The following is a 21,290-nucleotide window of genomic DNA, read 5'->3' as shown; positions in this document are numbered from 1 at the left end:
GTGCCCCTTCCCAGGGGGCCACTCCAGCACTGGTGTGCCTGCTGCTGTTCCAGAAATCAGGGCCTGGTGTGATTTAGGAGAGGATCAGATGACAGGTTGTAGAGATCATTTTACTGGTGCTGGGCCTTGAGTGTATCAAGCAGGTATTCTACACTGCACCGTGCCCCTAGACCCCGCCAAGTGCAAGTTTGTGATCGCAAGAAACAAATGTATATTGTGAGAAAAGGAACACAAGTGTTAAGACCTCTGCCACTTAGGAACTTCTAGTCGTGGAAGCATTTGCAAGATGCGAGAGACTGTCTTGTGCTCTGTGTAGCAGCAGAGTCTGTCCAGGCCACCTGCGGGTGAGCAAGAAGCACAGCTATTGGCCCTCTCCTATCATTGCTCGCTGTTTGTTTTAGGCGATACTGTGGATTTAACTCACTTTGTACTTGGTCTCTGCCACTCCAGCCACTCTGTCAGATCTCTGTGTGTGCGTTTACTTATTTATTTATATTGGTACTAAGATTTAACATGAGGTATCAACTCAGACTTGCTTGTCATATCCTCCTGAAACCCCACAGCAGTTTTTTAAATGTTTGTATGTTTATTAATCTCTTTATTATGCAGAGAATCATCTCATGCTTGCCAGTCCCATCCTTAGGCTGCTTGTTAGTAAAGTTTCTTATTTCTTTATTAGTTTTACACATTTTAACTTGGGGGTTCCACCTCGGGCCTGCTAGGTAGAGACTCCCCCTTCATCCAGAATCCCCACAATCCCATTTAAAGGACTATCACATTGCCTTGACTACCTGTGTTGTTATTATTTTTTTAATGCTCTCAGTGTAAGTTTATTTTTAGTAAAATTACAAATGTATTTAATGACCATAGTTGTCACACAGAGGATTTCCATGACTTTAAATGACTGCGTTGGTCTTTTGAGGTTGGATCTAGCTTTATGTCTGAGCTGGCCTGAACTACAATCCTTCTATTTGTGCCATTCCACATTTCCCTGTAGCTGAGATGACAGCCAAGATGGATTCTCAAGTGAGCTTTTTCTGCTTGAGTGTCCTCACTGGATCCTCTCAATCCCAGCCTTCCTAATAGCTGGTATTAGTGGTTCTGGTAGAATTTATAGCATCTTTAGAGAGCTGCTGAAAGCATTGCATTTGCATCTATCTACTCCTAAGCATGTTATTCCATGTCAGGTGTCTCTTCCAGAATAGGGAAATAGCCCATTTACTTGATGACCCAGAGGTCATGATTCCTGGGGTACCCCCTCCCCCCTACACCGCCTTCCATTAGCTTCATTGTGCAGCTTTGCCTGGTTCATTAATGGAGTGAATCGATGAAGTCTGATGTGTGGTGGGTTTTGTCACCATTGTTTTCCATAAAACTTTGGTGAGAAAAATCAACTTTGGACTGGTTTTAGATTTTCCATCCAGAAATAAATAAAAATGTTTTGGTGAGAAAAGAGGACTGGGATTCCCTACCTGCCTTCTAATGTGGCTGCCTCCATCCCTCACCTGGTAGGCTGCTCTTCATGAGAGCCTGGGTTTCCTCTCCTGCCTTAGGGAGCTGGGCTGCATCCCCGGTGCCTGCAGCACCCTCTTCCCTAAAAGCACAAGGCCCCTCAGCTTGGAGGAGCCCCAGGTATGAGGTTTCCCGCTGCTTGGAGGCCAGGGATGAAGATCAGAAAGGTGGAGGGGGAGGTTCTCTGAGTTCTATTTATATCCTCCACTCCTCCTCGGTCGTCCCACCCAGAGCTCCTCCTCTCAGCACAGTAGCCCCATTGTGCATCTGTCCCCAGGGTGTCTGTTTCCCCAGTACCTTAAACCAGCTCACTCTTGGGAAAGGAGAAGGGAGGGGAGCAGGAGCTTGTGTGTGTGTGTGTGTGTGTGTGTGTGTGTGTGTTTGTGTGTGTGTGTGTGTGTGTGTATTGAGTAGATGGTAGAGTGTTTGGGTATGGGTTTTGAACTCAGAGGGAAAACAGGGTAGGCATTACAAATGAGCTCGGGAATGCTGGGAAGTAGGAAATTCAGAGCTCTCTGCTGTGTGGCTGAAAATAGCTTCTGTGTAGAAATGAAGCTGCTGTTCCTTAAATACTTCATTATTTAAAGAGTCCAGTCTTTTTGCTAAGGGCTATAAGCAGAACAAGGCCTTTATAGAAGGGGACCTTGTGCAGAGATTTTTTTGGTCGTTTGTGGGGCTTGAACTCAGGGCCTGGGCATTGTCCCTGAGCTCTTCAGCTAGCACTCTACCACTTCGAGGCACAGTGCTACTTCCAGTTTTCTGTGGTTCATTGGAGATAAAAGTCTCACATACTTTTTTGCCTAGGCTGGCTTTGAACCCCAATTCTCAGACCTCAGCCTCCTGAGTAGATAGGATGACAGGCGGGAGCCACCAGTGCCCAGCTCACTTGTCTTTTTGGCCGATTCTGACTGGGTCTTGTGTTTGTTTTCGCTTAGGAGCAGCTGGGTAGGAAATGAAAGGAAGTTGAGGAATGCAAATGCTCAGGTACAGGAACAAGCAATGAAGAGAAGAAGCAGAGCAGGGAAAGGAACCAGGATAAGGACTTAGTGGGCAGGGCAGAAAAGAGGACCTTAAGTGAGGAGAAATTGTAAGTTGCTGTTAGTGGGAATGGAGGAAAACTCCTTTAGGCTAAAGGTCTCTGAATGAAGATTAATTCTGAACACTCCCTGAAGTGATTTGTGTGGTGTTGCTTCTTCCAGAGACTTTGTCAGATGTTCTTTCAATTCTTGCCTGGGCTACTGTCTTCCTGCCAAGTGCCCATGCCCTCAGCTGCTCTTGGAAAAGGGCTGGTAGGGTCTGTGGCTGCTGGAGACCCAGAAAACACATGAAGTTAACAAGAACTTAGCTCTAAACAGAAGCACTCCACCATCTGTAGTTTAAAGGAATTGATGTATCTTGGAAACAGTCAGGAAAACAAATTCTCTTTTGTGTGTATGTCTTTATGGTTGTCCTAGGACATTTTCTGGGTTGGCTTTTTCAGATCTCTCCTGAGTGGTGTTAGAATAATTCCAGGAACATCTGGATATTTCTAGGTTAACATACTGCAATTCAGAAAACAGATGTTAAGACATTTAAGATGAAAGAAGCCAGGCCAGGTAGTGAAGAGGAGGAGGCATCACTTAAAGGTTTAGGGAGGAATCTGGGCTTGGTGGTGCTTGCTCTGAAGTCTGGCAGTATTTCCACCACTCTGTAGAGGAAGGTAGGAGGATTGCAAGTTTGAGGCCAGCTTGGGCTACATAGTGAGACCTCACTTTAGAAAACAAAGGGTGAAGCTGGGTGCTGGTGGCTTATGCTCGTCGTCCGAGCTACTCAGGAGGCTGAAATCTTAGGACCACGGTTCAAAGCCAGCCCGGGCACTAAAGTCCATGAGACTCTTACCTCTAGTGAGCCACCAGAAAACTAGAAGTGGCATTGTGGCTCAAAATGGTAGAATCCTGGGACAGGGCCCAGGATTGATCCAAAGAAAGAAAAAAGAAAAGAAGATAAAGGACAGCCTAAAGAATTAAGGAGATCCTTTTAGTAAGTCTTGATCTTAGGGCCCAAGTACTGTGTCTCTTAGCTTTTTTCATTCAGATCTAGCACTCTCCCTCTTGAGCCACAGCCACACTTCTGGCTTTTGGTGATTAATTGGAAATATGAGTCTTGAGGATTTATCTCTTCAGGCTGGCTTTGAACTGTGATCTTCAAATCTCAGCCCTCGTGGGCAGCTAAGATTAAAGGTATGAGTTGCATTAGGTGGGAAATTTACCTTGGTTGGCCCAAACTTTCCGTAACAGCTGAGTAAACGAGTCACTTCAGGAACCCAGCTGGAGTTAGGGACCAACCATTGTACATAGCCACTGAATGGCACCTTGGGGCTGGAAGCTAGATGCATGTGCATTCATAACCAAGGGAAAGCCCGAGTGGGCCTCATTCCTAGTTCTTAAAGTGGTAACATAGATGTAGACACTCATTCTCTCCTCTGAAACTCAGTGTTACTGCCTTTGACAGACTCACTACCTCTGACAGATTTGTGAGAAATTGTTGCAAAGTCTATTTGTCAAAGTGCTTGAAACTTGCATTTTTTTCCTTAGTAACTATGTTACACATGAAGTATTCACTCCTAGTAGAGCCATGTAGATTTTATCCAGACCTTACCTTACAGCCTAAATGCTGCAAAGTTTAACATAAACTTGGAGCCAGAGTTGAGTGGCTTCTTAGTAATGCAGGCCCCACAAGGCCCCCAGCATATGGCAGCACGGCTTTCCCAGACACACAGGCACTGCAGAGCAGTGTGGCGTAAGGCAGACAAGTTGTTAAGTAAGCTATATTATTACTAAGAAAGTCATATGGCGTTGCTTTCTTGATACTTGTAATGAGGTAAAACAAATCAAGAAGTCTCAATCGGTGTCCTTGAAAATCTTGACTATAGAGCTATCCTATAGAGGTGGAGAGCTGGAGAGGGGGTCTGGCCTGGCAGGTGTGATTCCTGATCCTGGTTCTGCAGGCTGTCTGACCTCAGAGAGTGCGCCTACATGTGTCCTCTGTACTTCCTGCTGGGGGAAGGCGGTGTGGGTGAGTGCTAGCCCAGCCATGTGCACAAGGTGCGTGTGCGTGGGCTCTCTCTCTCTGTGTCTCTCTGTCTTTGTCTGTCTGTCTCTGTCTCTCTGTCTCTCTCTCTCTCTCTCTGTGTCTCTCTGTCTCTCTCTGTCTGTCTCTGTCTCTCTCTCTGTCTCTCTGACTCTCTGTCTCTCTCTCATTCTTTCTTCCTGGTCCTTGGACAGGAAGAGGTTTGATATGGAGGTAGTAAGATGTGAAATGCACTCTGGGAGAGAGTTTCCTAGGCACTCTCAAGACCCTAAAGGATGGGTAGTCTTAGTGTTCTCACTTGGGACTTAGGCTTTTGTCTGAAAGGAAGGGCCAGGGCAGATAGTTGCAGACTTGTCATTTTTATTTAATGCTGTGCCTAACTATGTCTAAAATCATTTTCACAATGATGTTTGGCATGAAGAAAAAGGGAAGAGATCTTTTTAATTACCGTATTTTTTTTAAAAAAATACTGTTTTTGGTGTGTATATAATATCTATACCTTATTTAGGTTTATTCTAATTTAAAGCTACCTGGCTGTAATGACTGTTTATCAGTTCTATTTTCATAGGAGAATCTTGTGTAGCTGTCCTATGTCCTGTCTTTTTATGCTGCACACAGGGGCCACCTGTCATATTTGCTGATTTTCCATCCTCTTTGCTTTTTTACTGTACAGTTTTAGCTTTTTTTTGGGTCACATTTAATATATGTGCTGCTGAAGTAAGCCAACAGATTTAAATGTTTTGGTGTTTTCTATCAGTTCTAGGGACCCTTTCGCATGCTGTATATAGTTGGAGCTTAAATGTTTTACAAGTTCAAAGCCCAGAGTTTAGTTTCTCCAAAACTTTTTTTTTTTTACTCTGTTAGCTTTTCTATTACTTAAAAAAAGACTCTAAGTCTTTGAATCTCATAGTCATATTAAAATTATTCTAATATGATTTCAAAGCCATCTTTACCTGTTAGCAATTAATGTCTGTTCTGTAAAATTAAATTATATCTAGTTGTAGTGATGGGCTTTTTATCTTGTTAGGATGAACTCTATTTTCTCTTGTTTTTTTTTTTTGAAAGTATGCTCAAGCTCCTTATTACTGAGAAACCATATCTGAAACTAGTGTAATTTTAGCTCCTTGAAAAGTAACTTAAATTCCTTTTTTGCTTCTTTGTGATTTGAAACTTCCTTTTCCCAAATTACATACAAGGGTCAGTGTTGGCTTGGCAGTTTGTCTGTAATGTGCTGAGACCATTTTCTCAGTGGTGCTAAAGATCAGACGCAGGGCCTCACACATCTCCTGCGTGCTGGGCATGTGTAAGCACGTACTCTGCCACAACTAAATCTCCAGCCCAGGCTTCTGTGAGATCTATAATGTCATTTTTGTTTATTCTAGCTGTGGGATATTATTCATTATAGCTTTAATAACTGATTCTGATTCATGGCTCTTCTTGGGGGTGAGCCATGCAGACTGCCTTACCCGACTGCTCTTCATTTCATTTGTTTTTGTGAAATGCTAACAACCAGTGGCAGAACATAAGTCATCTACAACATATTTTAGGGGTGTGTATTTCCCAAGACTTCTTTCACTGTGTTAGTTTTCTACAGTCTGATTTTCTGTGTGTCTTACCCTGTTACTTTCTTCACTTAAGAACTATTTAAGTCCTTTTCTCCTGCTCTTGTTCATGGATTAAGTGATCTTGGTTTGGTTTAGTTCCTGGTGGGTAAGAGTTCCTTTGGAAGTGGAACAGAGCATTGGGTTCAGCAGTGTTGAGTGGATGGTGTGAGCAAAGAAGCCTGGTACTTACTGGCCTGCCCCAGGTGAGAGGCCTCTGCGTGGGTGTGCAGTCTGACCAGCAGTCAGGGGTGGCAGAGTCTTGCTGGCTAAGTGGCCCATTCATTTCATTTCGTTTGGCATCTGTTTCTTCTGGCTTTAGAGATCAGAATGGCAGCCATGCCTGCGAGTTTTTAAATCCCTAATGACAAAATAGTAGCTGTGTATCGGTGTATTTGAAGTCCTAGACTTGCTTGGTGATCCATCTGATAACTGTATGATTTCTTGGAGGTACTGTAGTTGGTAGCAGGATGGTTTTTGAACATTTCTAGGCTGACAGGTTTTTTTTGTTGTTTTTTTTACTGTGTCCTGTTGGGGCTGCCTAAATAAGCCCTTCAACAAGTATTTGTGTAAGCAAGTACTGGTAGGCAAAGTGAGACCTTCCGGAAGTGATTCATGTTACTGTGGGCGGTTTGTTTAGTTTGGGACTCAGTTGCCTAGCAACCATATCTTTAAGCAAAAGGAGTGTGAAGCCCTGGGCCAATGCTGTGGGCCTGGCAGACCTGACCCAGTAAGTCAGATTCTAATTGTGGAAGGCTCCTACACATGGTTTACCAGTGTGTTAGTAAAAAAAGATTTAAACATATACATGAAACTTTTGGCTAATGATCTGTTTTGAAGAGCAAGTGTTTACTTCAGTTTGAATTTAAAAAAAATTGTTATGTTGGACAGAATTGTTTTACTTTAATAAGGCCCTTTAAGACAAATGAAAGAAAGCAAAAAAAAGAAATTCGTGCCCCCCCCCCCAAAAAAAAAATCCCTCTCGAAACCAAAGTCTGACCTCATGGTGGAACGTGCATCCCATGTATTGAGTCAGTGTTTCCTCTGTCCTCGCTGGACCAGTACGTGGAGGGATGACGAGGACCCACTGTTCGCTCAGCACTAGATAGACATGGACTCTGCGTACTCTACATTTGCACACGCCTGTGTGTGTGTGCATGCAACCTATTGAGCATTGTGATGCCTACAAGTACTTCTTATTCACACTTGTCAGACAGAAGAGCAGAGCTCAGAGAGGGTAGGCAGGCAAGCCCAGCTCTCGGATTTGTCCAGTCCCCCAGCCCCCGTTTGTCACTAGCCATACTTCCTGCTTGTAGTTAAAGTATCACGGACAGCAGCTCTATACAGACTCCTGTTGGCAGCAGAGCGTCAGCAAGGAATCTCACACTGAACATCACTCTTCTTTGAAGGCGGGAAGAGTGACTTTTTATCCTGCCCTGGGTTCAGTCGAAAGGCCAACATCTGATCCACAGTTACCATGGGGCAGCACTGAAGTCTGGTGTCCAGTCATCTGTGGCCCGGAGTCCTCGGTGACCACCCTGGCTGTCAGATGAGCCTGCAGGAACCAGAGCTGTTTCCTGTCACCTATTGCAGAATCTTCCACCCAGCAGTCTGCAGATGGGCGGCTCTCCAGGCTGTGTTTGTTGAACACAAGGTTGAATTTAGGGCCTTGTGTGTGTCAGGCAAGTGTAGTACTAGGGAACTGTACTCCTCGTCCCATACCTCAGTTTTCTGAGCAGTGAGCACATCCACCACACCTGACTTATCTTCATGCTTGTTGTGTTGTTGTTGTTTTTGTGCTAGTCCTGAGTCTTGAACTCCAGGCCTTGCACTCTTGCTTGGCTGTTACCACTCGAGCCACAGCTCCACTTCCAGCTTTTTGCTGGTTAATTGGAGTTAAGAGTCACCATGGTTTCTCTGCCCCGAGCATTTATCTGCCTATACCGGCTTGGAACCCATTTTCTCCTAGTGCAGATTCCTGAGTAGCTATTATTATAGACCAGTCCCAGAGGGCCGCCTCCCCTTCCGTATTTTGCATCAGATTAGATAGTTGGAGTCCTCTCAGTTATTCTGCATCCTCATAACCTGGTATCTGCCTCCAATCCAACTTGGAGGGGATTCTTTCCTACCAGTATCACATGGTGCTGTAGTGACCTCATACAGACAGGAGTGGCAGGCTGGATTGGAAACCGCCTTGGATCACTTGGCAAGAACTGTCTTTTGGGGCTTGTGGGTGGAGGACAGACATGTCTAGAGGCCTCCATTTCTTCTTTACTCAGAATACCTTCCTGTTGACTCACTGGAAATCATAACGAAAAGCAGAAGGAACACTGGAGAGGCTGCTGCCAACCCAGGGCTCTGCTGCTGTTGGGTCAGACATTTGGGATTTAGAGAAGGAAAACTATTATTGTGATAGGCATTTACCCATAATATATGTGTGTGTGTGTGTGTGTGTGTGTGTGTGTGTGTGTGTGTGTGTGTGTAAAGTATCAGGCTGTTGCTTGGAATCACTGATTAACAACATAGAATATTAGTTTTTTAACATGATCTAAACACAAAAATAGAAGGAATGGGGAAATAATTAAGAGAATGGGGCCAAGCATTGATGGCTCACAACTATAATCCCACCTACTTAGACTTAAAGGATAGAAGTTCAAAGCCAACCTGGACAGAAAATCTGTGGGATGTGAAACTCTCATCTCTACCCAGTTAGCCATTAAAATGCTAGGCTGGATATGTGGCTCAAACATAAAGCACCTACTATGGGCAAGAAAGCAGAGAGTTCAAACCCTGATACACATACACTCAGAAGAAACAGACAGAGAAATTAGTATGTGTGTGAGATCCAGGCAGATGCTACCATGCTGACTGTAGAGAGGTTAGGGACTGATGTCGGCACGGCAGAGACCTCAGGGTGAATCCTGACTCACGCTTCCCTCCATAAAACAAAAGTAATATTCTATGTGAGATTCCTTGCTGCCACTCTGCTTATTAAAGCGGGTCTTTTTGTTGTTGTTTTTTGTTTGTTTTTTGTTCATTGTGGGGCTTAAACTCAGGGCCTCAGAGCTGTCCCTGTGCCTCTTTCTGCTCAAGACTAGTGTTCTACCACTTGAGCCACAGTGCCACTTCTGGTTTTTGAGTGGTTAATTGGAGATAGGTTTCACTGGAACTTTTCTTCCCCAGGCTGGCTTTGAACCAAGGTCCTCAGATCTCAGCCTCCTGAATAGTTAGGATTACAGGCGTGAGCCACCAGCTCCTGGCTGAGGAGGGCCTGTGTACCGCTGCTCTCTGTGTTACTTTAGCATCAGAAGCAGGAAGTACTGCTATAGCAAAGGCGCTCTGCCTCTGAGCCACACCCCTGGTTCTTTTGGAGTGTGTTTTAGGTGTAAAGAGTTTCAGCATTTAATTTTGTGATCCATTTGGAGTTTATTTTGATTTGTTTCTGACTTTTGGGTGTTGTCCTAAACTGTCAGCGTGGTCCCTGGTCTTTGATGGTGTGCTATGCACTTTGCCTATCTGTTTGGTATGAGCCAAGGCCTTAAGGTTTTATATTAAATGGCAAGGCTAGGGTAGCCTTGATTTTCTGATCATAGCGCTTAAATAACCCTTGAGGGAAATGGATGGCCAGGGTTTCCCAGCATGCTTCAGGCAAGTTGTGCTGTAATGTTAAACAAGTTGAGGAGACAAGTCTGGGTAAACAGTTTTGATATAAAGACTGTAAAGAGATGTACAGACTTGCCAAACTGACCTATTTTATTTTTTGCTGAAAGAGAGTGCAAGTTTGGGGTTTGAAAAACTCCATGGCTATACAGTTTCAGGAAGTTTGAGTGAATCTAGTCAGAACTACTTAGCTGGAGTTGGAGTTGGCTATAGAATCCTCTTACACACAGTCTTTCTTAGGGTCTTCTGTCCCCATTCTCCATTCTTCTTTGTGAAACACCCTGACGGACAGTCAGAGACTGCTTCACAGGAGAATTTGGACAAGCTCACTCCCAGCCATTCTTGAGCTTTGTGCTTTGCTATCAATTCTTCCCATTCTCCCGTGCTCTCCACTCATAGCATTAGTCCCTGGCGAACATCATGTTTAAGACGTTGTGAGGGACTGGAGTGTGGTTCTGAAAAAAGAAGACGTGACCAGTTCTGTCTGGTGACCTAGTGTTGGGCAGCGTACCCAAGTGACAAAACTGCGGGGTACACGTGAGAGCTGCAGAGCCCAGGAGCAAGAACAGGCTTTGGCTCGGATCCTGACTCCTCCAGGATGCCAGCGTGGGGGCCCTGGGCCTTGGGGGCCAGCTTGGAGAGGCAGAGGGAGCCAAGTGGCATCCAGAGCTCTACACCTGAGCATGCCTGTGACTCCTGCAAGGAGAGTGGAGGACTGACTAGATGGCAGGTTCAGGGCTGCTGGGCCGAGTGATGCTGGTGGGGTCAGCTTATTTTTGAGTGTGAAAGAGTTGTGGAAATTGATCACTGTATTGGAAGCTAAAGTGGTTAAAACTGGAGAATTTGCAAAATGTAATTCCAAAACAAAAACAAAACCACTCCGATTGAGATGGAGTCTCAGGGACTTCTTTTTGCTGGGGCTGGCCTCAGACTGGCATTCCCGATTTCCTAAGTGACTAGGGTATAGGCTTGAGCCACTGTGCCCAGCTGAGACCTCTATTATTTATTTATTTATTTTTAATTGCATTTTATTGTCTGGGTGATGTATAGAAGAGTGACAGTTACATCGTCAGGTAGTGGGCACAGTACTTCTTGAACATGGATATCCCTTCCCATGTTTTTCTCCCACTTTCCCTCCCCCCACTCTAGACCTTTATTTATAGTGGAAGAGCTGCTTTAGGATAACTCTGGGTTGCAGATTTTCAAGCGTAGCCTGTGTAGTGGTTCAAAGGAAAGTCATTGCTATGCTCTAACTTCAATATTTCTCAAGTTATTTAAAATAATCATTATTTTCATTTCTATATAAAAAAGCTATTTTTATTTTGAAAGACTTAATGATATTCCATCGCTCATTTTTTTCTGACATGGCATGAAAGTTGGGGAGAATACATTAAGTCATTAGTTTAAAGCAAGTGAAGAACATTTTTAAGCTCTTGCTCAGGAAGATTCAGAACTATGACGTATTCTCGCCATGCAGACAGAGCACTTGGATAGACAGGACCCTAACATTTGAAAAATTACACAACAGAAAAGGCAGCCTAAAGGACAGAAGAATGGAGGAAGGAAAGGTCTAAATGTCATTCGCTACACTGTACATGATAGATTGATAAGAGAATGGAGCAAGCCACACTGTGGGAGAGTTTAGATGAGGGAAAGATTATTTTATGACTGCATTTTGCAAGGGAAGCTGAAGTTGTAAGGGAAAGGGTAAAGCATACCATACATACGTAGACTTTTTTTTTTCTTATGCCAGTGCTAGGGCTTGAGCTTCTCACCTGGTGACTGTCCCTTACCTTTTTTGCTCAAGGCTGGCACTCTACCACTTGAGCCACAGCTTCACTTCTGGCAAACACTTTTGGTGTTTGGTGATTAATTGGAGATGAATCTTTCAGACCTTCTACCCAGGCTGGCTTTGTACCTGGGTCCTTAGATCTCAGCCTCCTGAGTAACAAGGATTGCAGACATGAGACACTGGGCCCCACTCCTATGTAGACTTTTGTTCTCCTTGAGACTTGGGCTTTTTTTTTTTTTTTTTTTTTTTAACTGCCATTACCCAGTAACACCTCTGACCACAGAGCTTTTCACAATGTAAGTGCTCAGGGACCTGAGTGGGTTGGGTTAAGGCAGTTGGGCTGAGAGTGGCTGTGGTAGGTAAGAGGATTGCAGTGGTGTGATGAGAACTTGCTGTAGAATTGGGACCAGAAGGCCAGGAGTTTGGCCTAGTAGTAGAGTGCTTGTCTAGCATGCTCAAAGACCCGGGTTCGATTCCTCGATACCATATACATAGAAAAAAAAAAAAAGCTGGAAGTGGTGCTGAGGCTCAAGTGGTAGAGCTCTAGCCTTGAGAAAGTCCAAGTGCTCAAGCCCAGGACTGGCAAAAAAAAAAAAAAAGGGACCAGAAGTAACAAATCCCTTAAGCAAAAGAAGTGAACCGTTTACGCTTTTCAGTAGTTGGAACTCCATGCTGCAAAGACAAATTAGTAAATACCTGTTCTAGGAGGCAAAGGAACACAGAGATCCTTGACATAGGAGAAGAGTTTGCTCTGGTGGTAGATCCTGGAGGAGTCTGTGAAGAGGAAGCTTTCCAGATGCTGACCAGATAGATGCTTACCTAAACCTCCATTCTAGTCCTATAACCCTAGTCGTGGCTGGATGACATCTCTTTTCTCTACCAACATCCTGGAGTTTAGCCCTAAAAAATACATGTCCCATTTCATTTAGCAAGCTGCCTTGGCCTCCTTCCTGTAGCTGCAGGCCAGGTGTGCTTCTTCTAGGACTCGGCCTTCCCTGCATGCCCAGACCCTAACTCCTTCTTGTCTTCCTATCGTGTTCTTCCTCACCGTATGGAAGCACTCCTAGGCATTCCAGGTTTACTCCCTTGCTGCAGAACTTGCTCCCTTTTTCCTTCAAGGAACACATCCTCTGTCAGCTTATCTAAGTCCTGTGGACAAAACTCTTCCTGCTTTCCTTTCCCTCCCTCACCTTTGTCTCAATCCTCATGACCTAATTTCTGTGTTCAGAGGACCTGTCTTACTTCATCTCTGCAGCATATCCTGCTTTCTTCAGGAGGAAAACCTCATGTGAAACATGAATTTTTTTCCCACCGAAGAAATTAAGTTGTTATTCCTGACCCCACCCTTTCCCCTGTGCTGAGTTAGAAGGTCTTCCTCAGGTTTCGGTATCCTCTGTCTAAATGCCACATACTTTTCTCTTCCCTAAATGTTGGGAACTTTAGAGGAAGGGCTATCTATGCCCTTAAAGGTTAACCTTACCTCTTAAGAAATAGATTTGAGCCGGGTGCCCGGACTCCCCGCTGTAATCCTAGCTACTCAGGAGGCTGAGATCTGAGGATCGTGGTTGAAAGCCAGCCCCAGCAGGAAAGACTGTGAGACTGTGTGTGTGTGTGTGTGTGTGTGTGTGTGTGTGTGTGTGTGTGTGTGTGTGTGTGTAGGGTCATAGGGCTTGAACTCGGCCTGGGCACTATCCCTGAGCTCTTTAGCTCAAGGCTACCACCCTACCCTTGAGCCAAGCCCCACTTCCCATTTTCTAGAGGTTAATTGGAGATAAGAGTCTCAGATCCTTTTGTGCCCAGGCTGGTTTTGAACCTTGATCCTCAGATCTCAGCCTCCTGAGTAGCTAGGATTACAGATGTGAGCTACCACCTGGGCAAGACTCCTATTAGAAACCACCAGAAAACTGGAAGTAGCTCTGTGGCTCAAAGAGGTAGAGTGCTATCCTTGAGTGAAAATTCTCAGAGAGAGCACTCAGGCCCTGAGTTTAAGCCCCCCAGTGCTAACACAAACAAACTAAAAAATAAAACAGCATACATAAAACACAACATTAAAGGCTGGCTTATATACTATAATGTTTATTTGTTTTTCAATCTACAATTCAGTTATATTTAGTAAATTTCATTGTGAAACTATAACCAAAGTATGGTTTTCATCATCACACTTAAACCAGGAACTAAGCTGAGTGTTGGTGGCTCACACCTGTAGATCAAGCTACTTAGAAGGCTGAGAACTGAGGATGGAGGTTCAAAGCCAACCCCAGGCAGAAAAGTCCCTGAGACTCTTATCTCCAGTTAACCACCGGAAAACCAGAAGTAGAGCTGAGGTTCAAAGTGGTAGAATATTGGCCTTGAGCAAGAGAGCTCAGGGATAGCTCCAGGTCCTCACTTCAGGGCTCAAGACAGATGAGAGAGGAGAGGAGAAAGCCGAGGGTGGAATGGGGAGGGGAGGGGTGGGGAGCCAGGCAGCCTGTGGAATTATAATTACACATTTAATTCTGGCAAGAGATTTTACCTTATCCAGTTCAGCTAGTAATGAATTGCTTTCCTCAGGAATGGTCCTGTATTGTGTACAAATAAGCAAAGAAGCCAACTTATCACTTAAGAAAAAACATTTCCATTTTTTACTTCTTCTTATAACATTTCCCATCTTTTAATTTACATGTGAAAACATAAAATCAAGATTTCTCATTGTTCTGGCCTGGCTTGGGAAATAAGCTTTTTATCAGTTCTTGGCAGAACTGTTGCCCAGCTGTCTTCAGAGGCTCCTCTCCCCACCCCCACTTGCCCCTCCCCCTAACCCTTACTGCTCAGTAACTGAATTTTTTCCTCCCAAATCCCTTGAGGTCTGCCTGCAGTCTTCCTAGCCCCCAGGTTCCCTCCACCCCCAGGCGAGTCCTTCCTAGCCAGGTGCCATTTCTCTGTCCCCTCCCTCCTCAGGACAGGAATGCATCCTTAGGTGCTCAGCATTCCACACCACCAAAGTCTAGGCTGTCCCTGAGCCCCGAGTGTGAATGGTGCGCCAGGACCAGTTGCAGGGGAGCTTTCAGCCTAGGGTAACCCTATCATGGGGCTAGGGGTGGGGCACAGAAGAGGGGTTCCTGGAGGAACTGAATCTCGGCATTGCCTTGTTCCTCTTCTGTATTGTAGAGCTGGAAACCGCTGAGGTCATGTGCTCCACGGAACCTGCTGGGCGGGTTTCCTCCATGCAGACCCCTCATCCCACTCCCACCCCATTCTTCTAAGCACATGCCCTGGGTCTGGGCTTGTCCTAGGCTTCCCATTTCCTTGTCTTGCTAGTACGGCAAGTATTTATTCCCTTTGAAAGTGCTCTCTGTAGTACTAGGCGTACTAGTATTGTGTAATTGTGGGTGTCAGACTCTGGAGTGGGTTTGTTTCTTGAGAAGTAGCTGTTCCACACGTGCACACACGCACACAAATAGCCACCATCATTAGCATCTTCTGCAGTGTCACTCATATAATCCCCACAAGAACTTTGGAGGCTAGGTGTTGTGACCCTGCGGTAGAGACCGGAGAGACCGGAAGCGGAAACCTAGAGAGGTTAGCTAATGCATCTTCTTGCTTTGCTACTTCCTTCCCCTTGCTCAGGGAAGAAGCAGGGTGTCCTCCTTTCTCAGCTCGCCACCACCTCTGCCCTATAGGGCCGTGCTAATGCTGTTGCTCTTTGACTTGTATTTCTAGTCCCCTTCCTCTCCTCTTGTTCCTTTCCTATAGGCTACGACTGTGTGCTTATTCCATAGTAATTAACACCTATACTTTCCCTGGACATAACACCATCTCTGATTAACACTTCCTATCCTTCCTATTTTTTAAAAATTTATTTTTATTATTATTATTGTGTGTGTATGTGTGTGTGTTGGTATTAGAACTTAAACTCAGAGCCAAGATGCTGTGCCTTAGTTTTATTCTGCTCCAGTCTGGCACTTTACTGCTTGAGCCACAGCTCCACTTCCAGCTTTTTGGTGGTTAATTAGAGATAAAGAGTCTCATGGACAGTAATGTCTGGGCTGGCTTGGAACTTTGATCCTTACATCTCAGCCTCCTGAGCAGCTGGGATTGCAGGTGTGAGTGACTGGTGTCTAACTTGTTTTTGTGTTTGAGTCATGTTTTTGTGTTTGAGTCAGGGTCTTACTATATAGCCCAGGTTGGCCTTGAACTAATAGTTTCCTGCTTCAACCACTCAAATGCTGGAATTAGGGGCAGGCACCACCATGCTTCTTCCTTGCCTTTATTATTTTCCTATCGTTAGTTCATTTATGTCTCTTATTAACAAAAGGCACAATAATGTATGTGTCTCCAGGTTTGTTGATGCAGTAAATCAGACAACACCCGCTTTAGAAACATTTGTGGGAGTGGCTGACCACAACTGTGTCCAGCAGTGCCCATTTTGCTTTTGTCATGCAGCCAGCTTAACCCTCTTTCTTCTTGGGTATGGTCTTCTCCCCGCCTGTCTCAGTCCTCCAGGGGTCGAAGGCTGGACAGCTTCTTTCTGTATTTGCCCACATCCTTTTCTGTCTTACCAGCTTTTTGAAGCATTTGGTGATGAGGACATCTTCCAGATTCCTGGAATTTTTTCTTCCTCAATGGCCATCATGTGCCTCCATTCTGACTCATTCCACTACAGCCGTCTTCAGTCCCTCAAGAGCTTGTCCCCCCCCCCCCCCCGCATCAGAAAATGCTATTTCTCAGACCTAGATCTCCCCCACTGCCTACAGGATGTCACCGTTGACATAGGAGGCTGGGCTCGTTTCAGATCTGGATCCTTCGCCTCCCCTGCTTTGTGGGTCGATGGCATCATCTCTTACTTAGTCATCCTTGCCACAAGCTACCACGTCCCTTTTTAAGAATAAAACCTTTTCTTTTCCTTTTATAGAAGTTTCTGTAGTTTGTTGTAGATGGGACATGGTGGCAGATATTTTCTGGAACTTCTGTGAGAGTGAGGGGTTCCCACATGCTGGAAAACAATTTTTTCCATCTCTGACAATTTCTAACTGATGGTTATATCGGTAATTTGCGTTTCTTTGATTAGCATAAGATTGAGAATTTTTCATTGTACTTCTAGCCACTTCCTTCTTTTAGGACTGCTGTTTGCATTCCAAGCCTCTTTTTCTAGGAAATATTTGTCAGTTTATTTCAAGTGTTTAAAATGTACATATGTGTATAATGGTTATAAGAGACAGTTAGCATTTATATGTATATTGCATATTTTACCTTGTTTCTTTTAAAATTTCAGTTTTTAAAATAATTGTTTCAAGCCAGGCACTAATACCTTTCACCTATAATTAATCCTAGCCACTTAGGAGCCTGAGCTCTGAGTATCATGCTTTAACCTCCAATTAACTGAAAAACTGGAAGTGACACTGTGGCTCAAAGTTGTAGAGCACTAGCTTTGTGTGAAAAAGCTTAGGGCCTTGAGTTCAAGCCCTATGACCGAAGCTCCCCCCCCCACAAAAAAAAGTTTCATAGTGGGGCGGGGAGTTTGGCCTACTGGTAGAGTGCTTGCCTAGCATGCACGAATACCCGGGTTCGATTCCTTGATACCACATTCATAGAAAAAAGCTGGAAGTGGTGCTGGGGCTCAAGTGGTAGAGCTCTAGCCTTGAGAAAGTCCAAGGACAGTGCTCAGGCCCTGAGCTAAAGCCCATGCCTGGCCAAAAAAAAAAAGTTTCATAGCAATTTAAATATTTTTCATATAAATGAATGATTTTTTCCTTTCTGATTTCTATTTCTGTAGACCTATTTGTAAAACCCTTCCAATTTTTAGGATTGTACAACTAATTTTGTGTGTGTTCAAATGTATATACAACTATTCATGTAGGTGTGAATATATATATATATATATATATATTTAAATCTCAAATCTATGTAGGGTTCATGTTAATTGAAAAATGCCAGGTCTAAAGCTACATTTATGCACTGGGTATAGTGGATTAGATCTGTAATCTCAGAATTTAGAGACTGAAGGAGGATCTCTAGATCGAGGCCAGCCTAATCTGCATAGGCCTACCTGAGCTACAGAGTAAGACTCTGTCTCTACAACCGAATCCAAACAAACAAAAAACCCTCAGATAGCTTCACTTTCTCCTCCTTTAAAATTTTTGTTTATTCTTTTCATTGTCTGGATGGGGGATTGGCCTGGGACTTGAGTGTGCAAGATAGATATCTGCCACTCAGCCCCACCCAGGCCCCTGCCTCTTCACCTGTCCAGCTTCCCAGCCCTCGTGTCACCAGCCTTTGCAATTGCTGCTGTCTTTCTGTTCATGCGGTTTCTGCCGATGAAGACCTGTTTCCTCACATCCAGATTTCTGAGCGAGTTGCTTCTGAACTCTTCCACTGGCCAGTGTCTGGTGGATCCTACTGTCTGCAGAACATAAAGTACTGAGATTCTAGAAACATCTAAACCACAGTGATTTGCCATTCCATGATGAACATGCGCATTTTGCGCTTTCTTTTTTTTAATTAAATATAATTTTTTATTGTAATTAATAAAAGGGTTACATGATATTTGCCAGATAGAAGGTGCATTAATTCACATATATTAATACCCTTTCACATGTCTTGGTACCCATCACCCTCCCCCCCCCATCCTTGCGCTTTCTTTTTGCTGGTTTATTATCTCCAAAGCCTGATTCCAGTACCACTCTTGTGAGGTTACTTGTTTCCAGAGAGTGGTTCCCTGAAGACAGGGTAGGAACTGGTATGCAGCGCACATTTTACCACTGATGAATGTTGTCCCAGGGAGTCAGAAATATTTCCTGTATTTGTGGCTGTAGGAGAAGATAGCAAATGCTACTCCTTTATAGAAAACACTCATATCTAGTCATTAATTGGGTCTGATGATGGGATCTGATGCCTCGCCCATTACTTCCCCTGAGTAGATAATGGGGAGCATCCAGCTCCTCTGCATCCCCTGAGGGTCTGCCAGTGCTCCACATGACACCCTGCTGGGAGGGGGAGGTGAGGAGACAGAGGTTAGAGATGTCACTTGTAAAAGATGCTTCCTTTTATTTTTATTTTAACATGGTAACTTCAGAGAAGAGGCAAACTCAACTACCTCTTGTAATTGGCCTACCTCTGGTAGGAAAAAATACCTGTTTATCAACTTACTGATTTATTTATTGAGATAGGGTCTCACGATATAGCCCAGACTTACAATCTCCATTCTTCTGCCTCAGCCTCCCTAGTTTTGAAATTAGAGCTGTGAGTGACCTGCACAGCTGTCTCCAGGTTCTTTACCACAGAAATTTTGTCTGTGTCTTACTGTGTGCCAGAAAGGCGGGTTTTGGCCCAGATTGTAGTTGTTAGGTTTGTCCCTGTTAATGAGAACCCAAGTTAGAGTGTCCCTGGAGAGCTGCGGTTGCCAGCAATTGTTTCCCACAGTGATTTTATCTGTGTCCTTTTTATCAGGAAATACTGGAATTATTTGATCTGTGCCCTTGTACTCCAGCTATTTCATACCAACAACCGCCCTGCTGGCCTCAAACCTTGATGCTCCATATCCTTGCCTTTTCACCAACTGATAATCTAGGCAGGTGCCACCATGACTCTTCTTAGGACTGTAAGGAGCAACTTAAGGATTTGGGGAGAGCCTGAGGCTCTCAGGGCTGCTGCACTGGGTAGAGGGTGGCACTCGTTGTTGGCATTCTCCTATGCTAAGAGTGGGCCAGGAAGTGACTGTGGAAATGTGTCTTGAGAAGGTGTTGCTATGCACAGTGGAAACTTCTCCAAGACGAGAGGAAATGAGGTGTGGAGGTTTCTAAAGAAGAATCTGACCGACCGCTCTCCCTCGTCCAGGTGGATGGAGGCATGCCTAGGGGAGGACCTGCCACCCACCACAGAGCTGGAGGAGGGACTGAGGAATGGAGTGTACCTTGCCAAGCTAGGAAACTTCTTCTCGCCCAAAGTGGTGTCCCTGAAGAAAATCTACGACCGAGAGCAGACCAGATACAAGGTAAGCTCTCCCTTTCCCGGGCTTAGATTTCTGGAAACCCAGGATGGTAGAATACTTCATCCTGTGTGCAAGGTGTATTTATTCCAGCCAAGAGCAGCCTTCTTAAATGCCCAGCAAGCTGGAGGAAAAAGTGCAAAGCCAAGATTCAGTGGTAAAGGAATTGTAGCTGTGCAGGTTTCTAGTAGATTTCTGAGGTTGTGGTAGTCACTGTTGCTCTCAGGGATCAAACTGAGGGTCTTGCCACGCATGTACTCTGCCACTGCCCTTCTCCAAGTGGAACCATTATGGCAGCGGGGTGTACCTAGAAATTTTCAGAGTCCTAGTGGATTTTTTCATTTTCAGAAAGTAGAGGAAGTAACTAAGGGGATTACTACTTTAAAGCTAATTTTAACCAAGTGCTGAGATTTGCCAGCAGGTTGCCATAACTACAGCAGTATTAGTAAAAAGCATCACTATTCTGTATTGAGGTTAGAAGAAAAACCACTCTGTCTCAGAAGACGTTTGATTCTTGTGACTTAGGCCCTAAAAATGAATGCTCATGGGCTGGGATGTAGCTCAGTGGCAAAACGCTTGCCTAGCAAGCTCGATCCCCAGTGCCAGAAAAGACAAGACAAAAAAATACAATTAAAAAAAAAAAAGAATGCTCATTAAATTGGCAAGGATAAAGTGTTATCATTTAGAAGGTTCTCCACATGGTTTTTAAGTGAGGAACTTGTGTTTGGCTTCTTGGTATTAGAATGTGGGGAAAATGACCTTGAATTGCAAGATGATATTTTATTTCATGTTTGCCCACAGTTTCGAATGCTCTTTTATTTCTTTTAGGCAACTGGCCTCCACTTTAGACACACCGACAATGTGATCCAGTGGCTGAATGCCATGGATGAGATTGGATTGCCCAAGGTAACTTCCCTGCTTTTGGTTCGTCTCTTCTCATTCTACATGTAAAGTTTTCAAAATTTCCCTCCCTCTCCCTGGCTGCCTGGGCTTCCAGAGTGCTGCACTACACGTGTGCACTACCATCTGGCTATTTATTATTATTATTATTATTATACTAAAGGATTTCTTCTAGTTGAGTCAGGAAACAATTTTATCCCTTTTCTTTTAGAGTTCTTGTAGTTTTTCCATCTCACCTTTGAGAAATTCCCTGTGAAGAGATTTACTTCTACTTCACTAGTAATTTTGCATGAAAGTGGCTTCCTCGCCACTCCCTGCGTGCTAAGACTGCCTGCATGCACCATTATGCCCAGCTATTTTAGCCGGCTATCCTGGACTTCATAGGTCAAGATTCCTTATCTTAATGATTGGCTGAGTGACTGTCATTCATGGGGCTTGCACTCAGGTCCTAGGCGCTGTTCTTTGAGTGATTTCACCCAAAGCTAACACTCTACCACTTTGAGCCACAGCTCCACTCTTAGTTTTCTGGGAGTTAATTGGAAATAAGAGTCTCATGGACTTCCCTGCCCTGGCTGGCTTTGCACCTCAGATCTCAGTATCCTAAGTAGCGAGTATTACAAGCATGAGCCACCAGTGTTCGGCGTGTCTGTAGTTTTGATAGAGGGTTTGCACCCTCCGAGGGTTTTGTCCAAGTTTATGAGGAGTTGCCAACTAGCTTGTATTAATCAGAAGCCATGCTGCATCGCCACCCTTAGAAGAGTAGTTCATTTTTCATTCTTTTTTCAAGTTACTC

At 44.4% G+C, this 21,290-nt stretch overlaps 1 protein-coding gene across 3 annotated transcripts in view; it reads left to right on the top strand.

The window, feature by feature from the left end:
* Positions 1-21,290, top strand: part of Iqgap1 (IQ motif containing GTPase activating protein 1) — a 66,589-nt gene that overhangs the window by 7,574 nt on the left and 37,725 nt on the right. For all 3 annotated transcript variants that reach the window (XM_090321603.1, XM_090321601.1, XM_090321604.1), the window contains exons 3-4: positions 19,447-19,603; positions 20,426-20,503. In XM_090321603.1, the coding sequence (XP_090177729.1) occupies positions 19,447-19,603; positions 20,426-20,503 (235 nt within the window). The remainder of the gene's footprint in view (positions 1-19,446; positions 19,604-20,425; positions 20,504-21,290) is intronic.

The sequence above is a fragment of the Megascapheus bottae genome, chromosome 30 (genome assembly GCF_031878675.1).
Source record: "Megascapheus bottae isolate mThoBot1 chromosome 30, mThoBot2.hap1, whole genome shotgun sequence".
Taxonomy (NCBI): domain Eukaryota; kingdom Metazoa; phylum Chordata; class Mammalia; order Rodentia; family Geomyidae; genus Megascapheus; species Megascapheus bottae.
The sequence above is the reverse complement of the archived record's forward strand: the minus strand, read 5'-3'. Positions and strand labels throughout refer to the sequence as shown.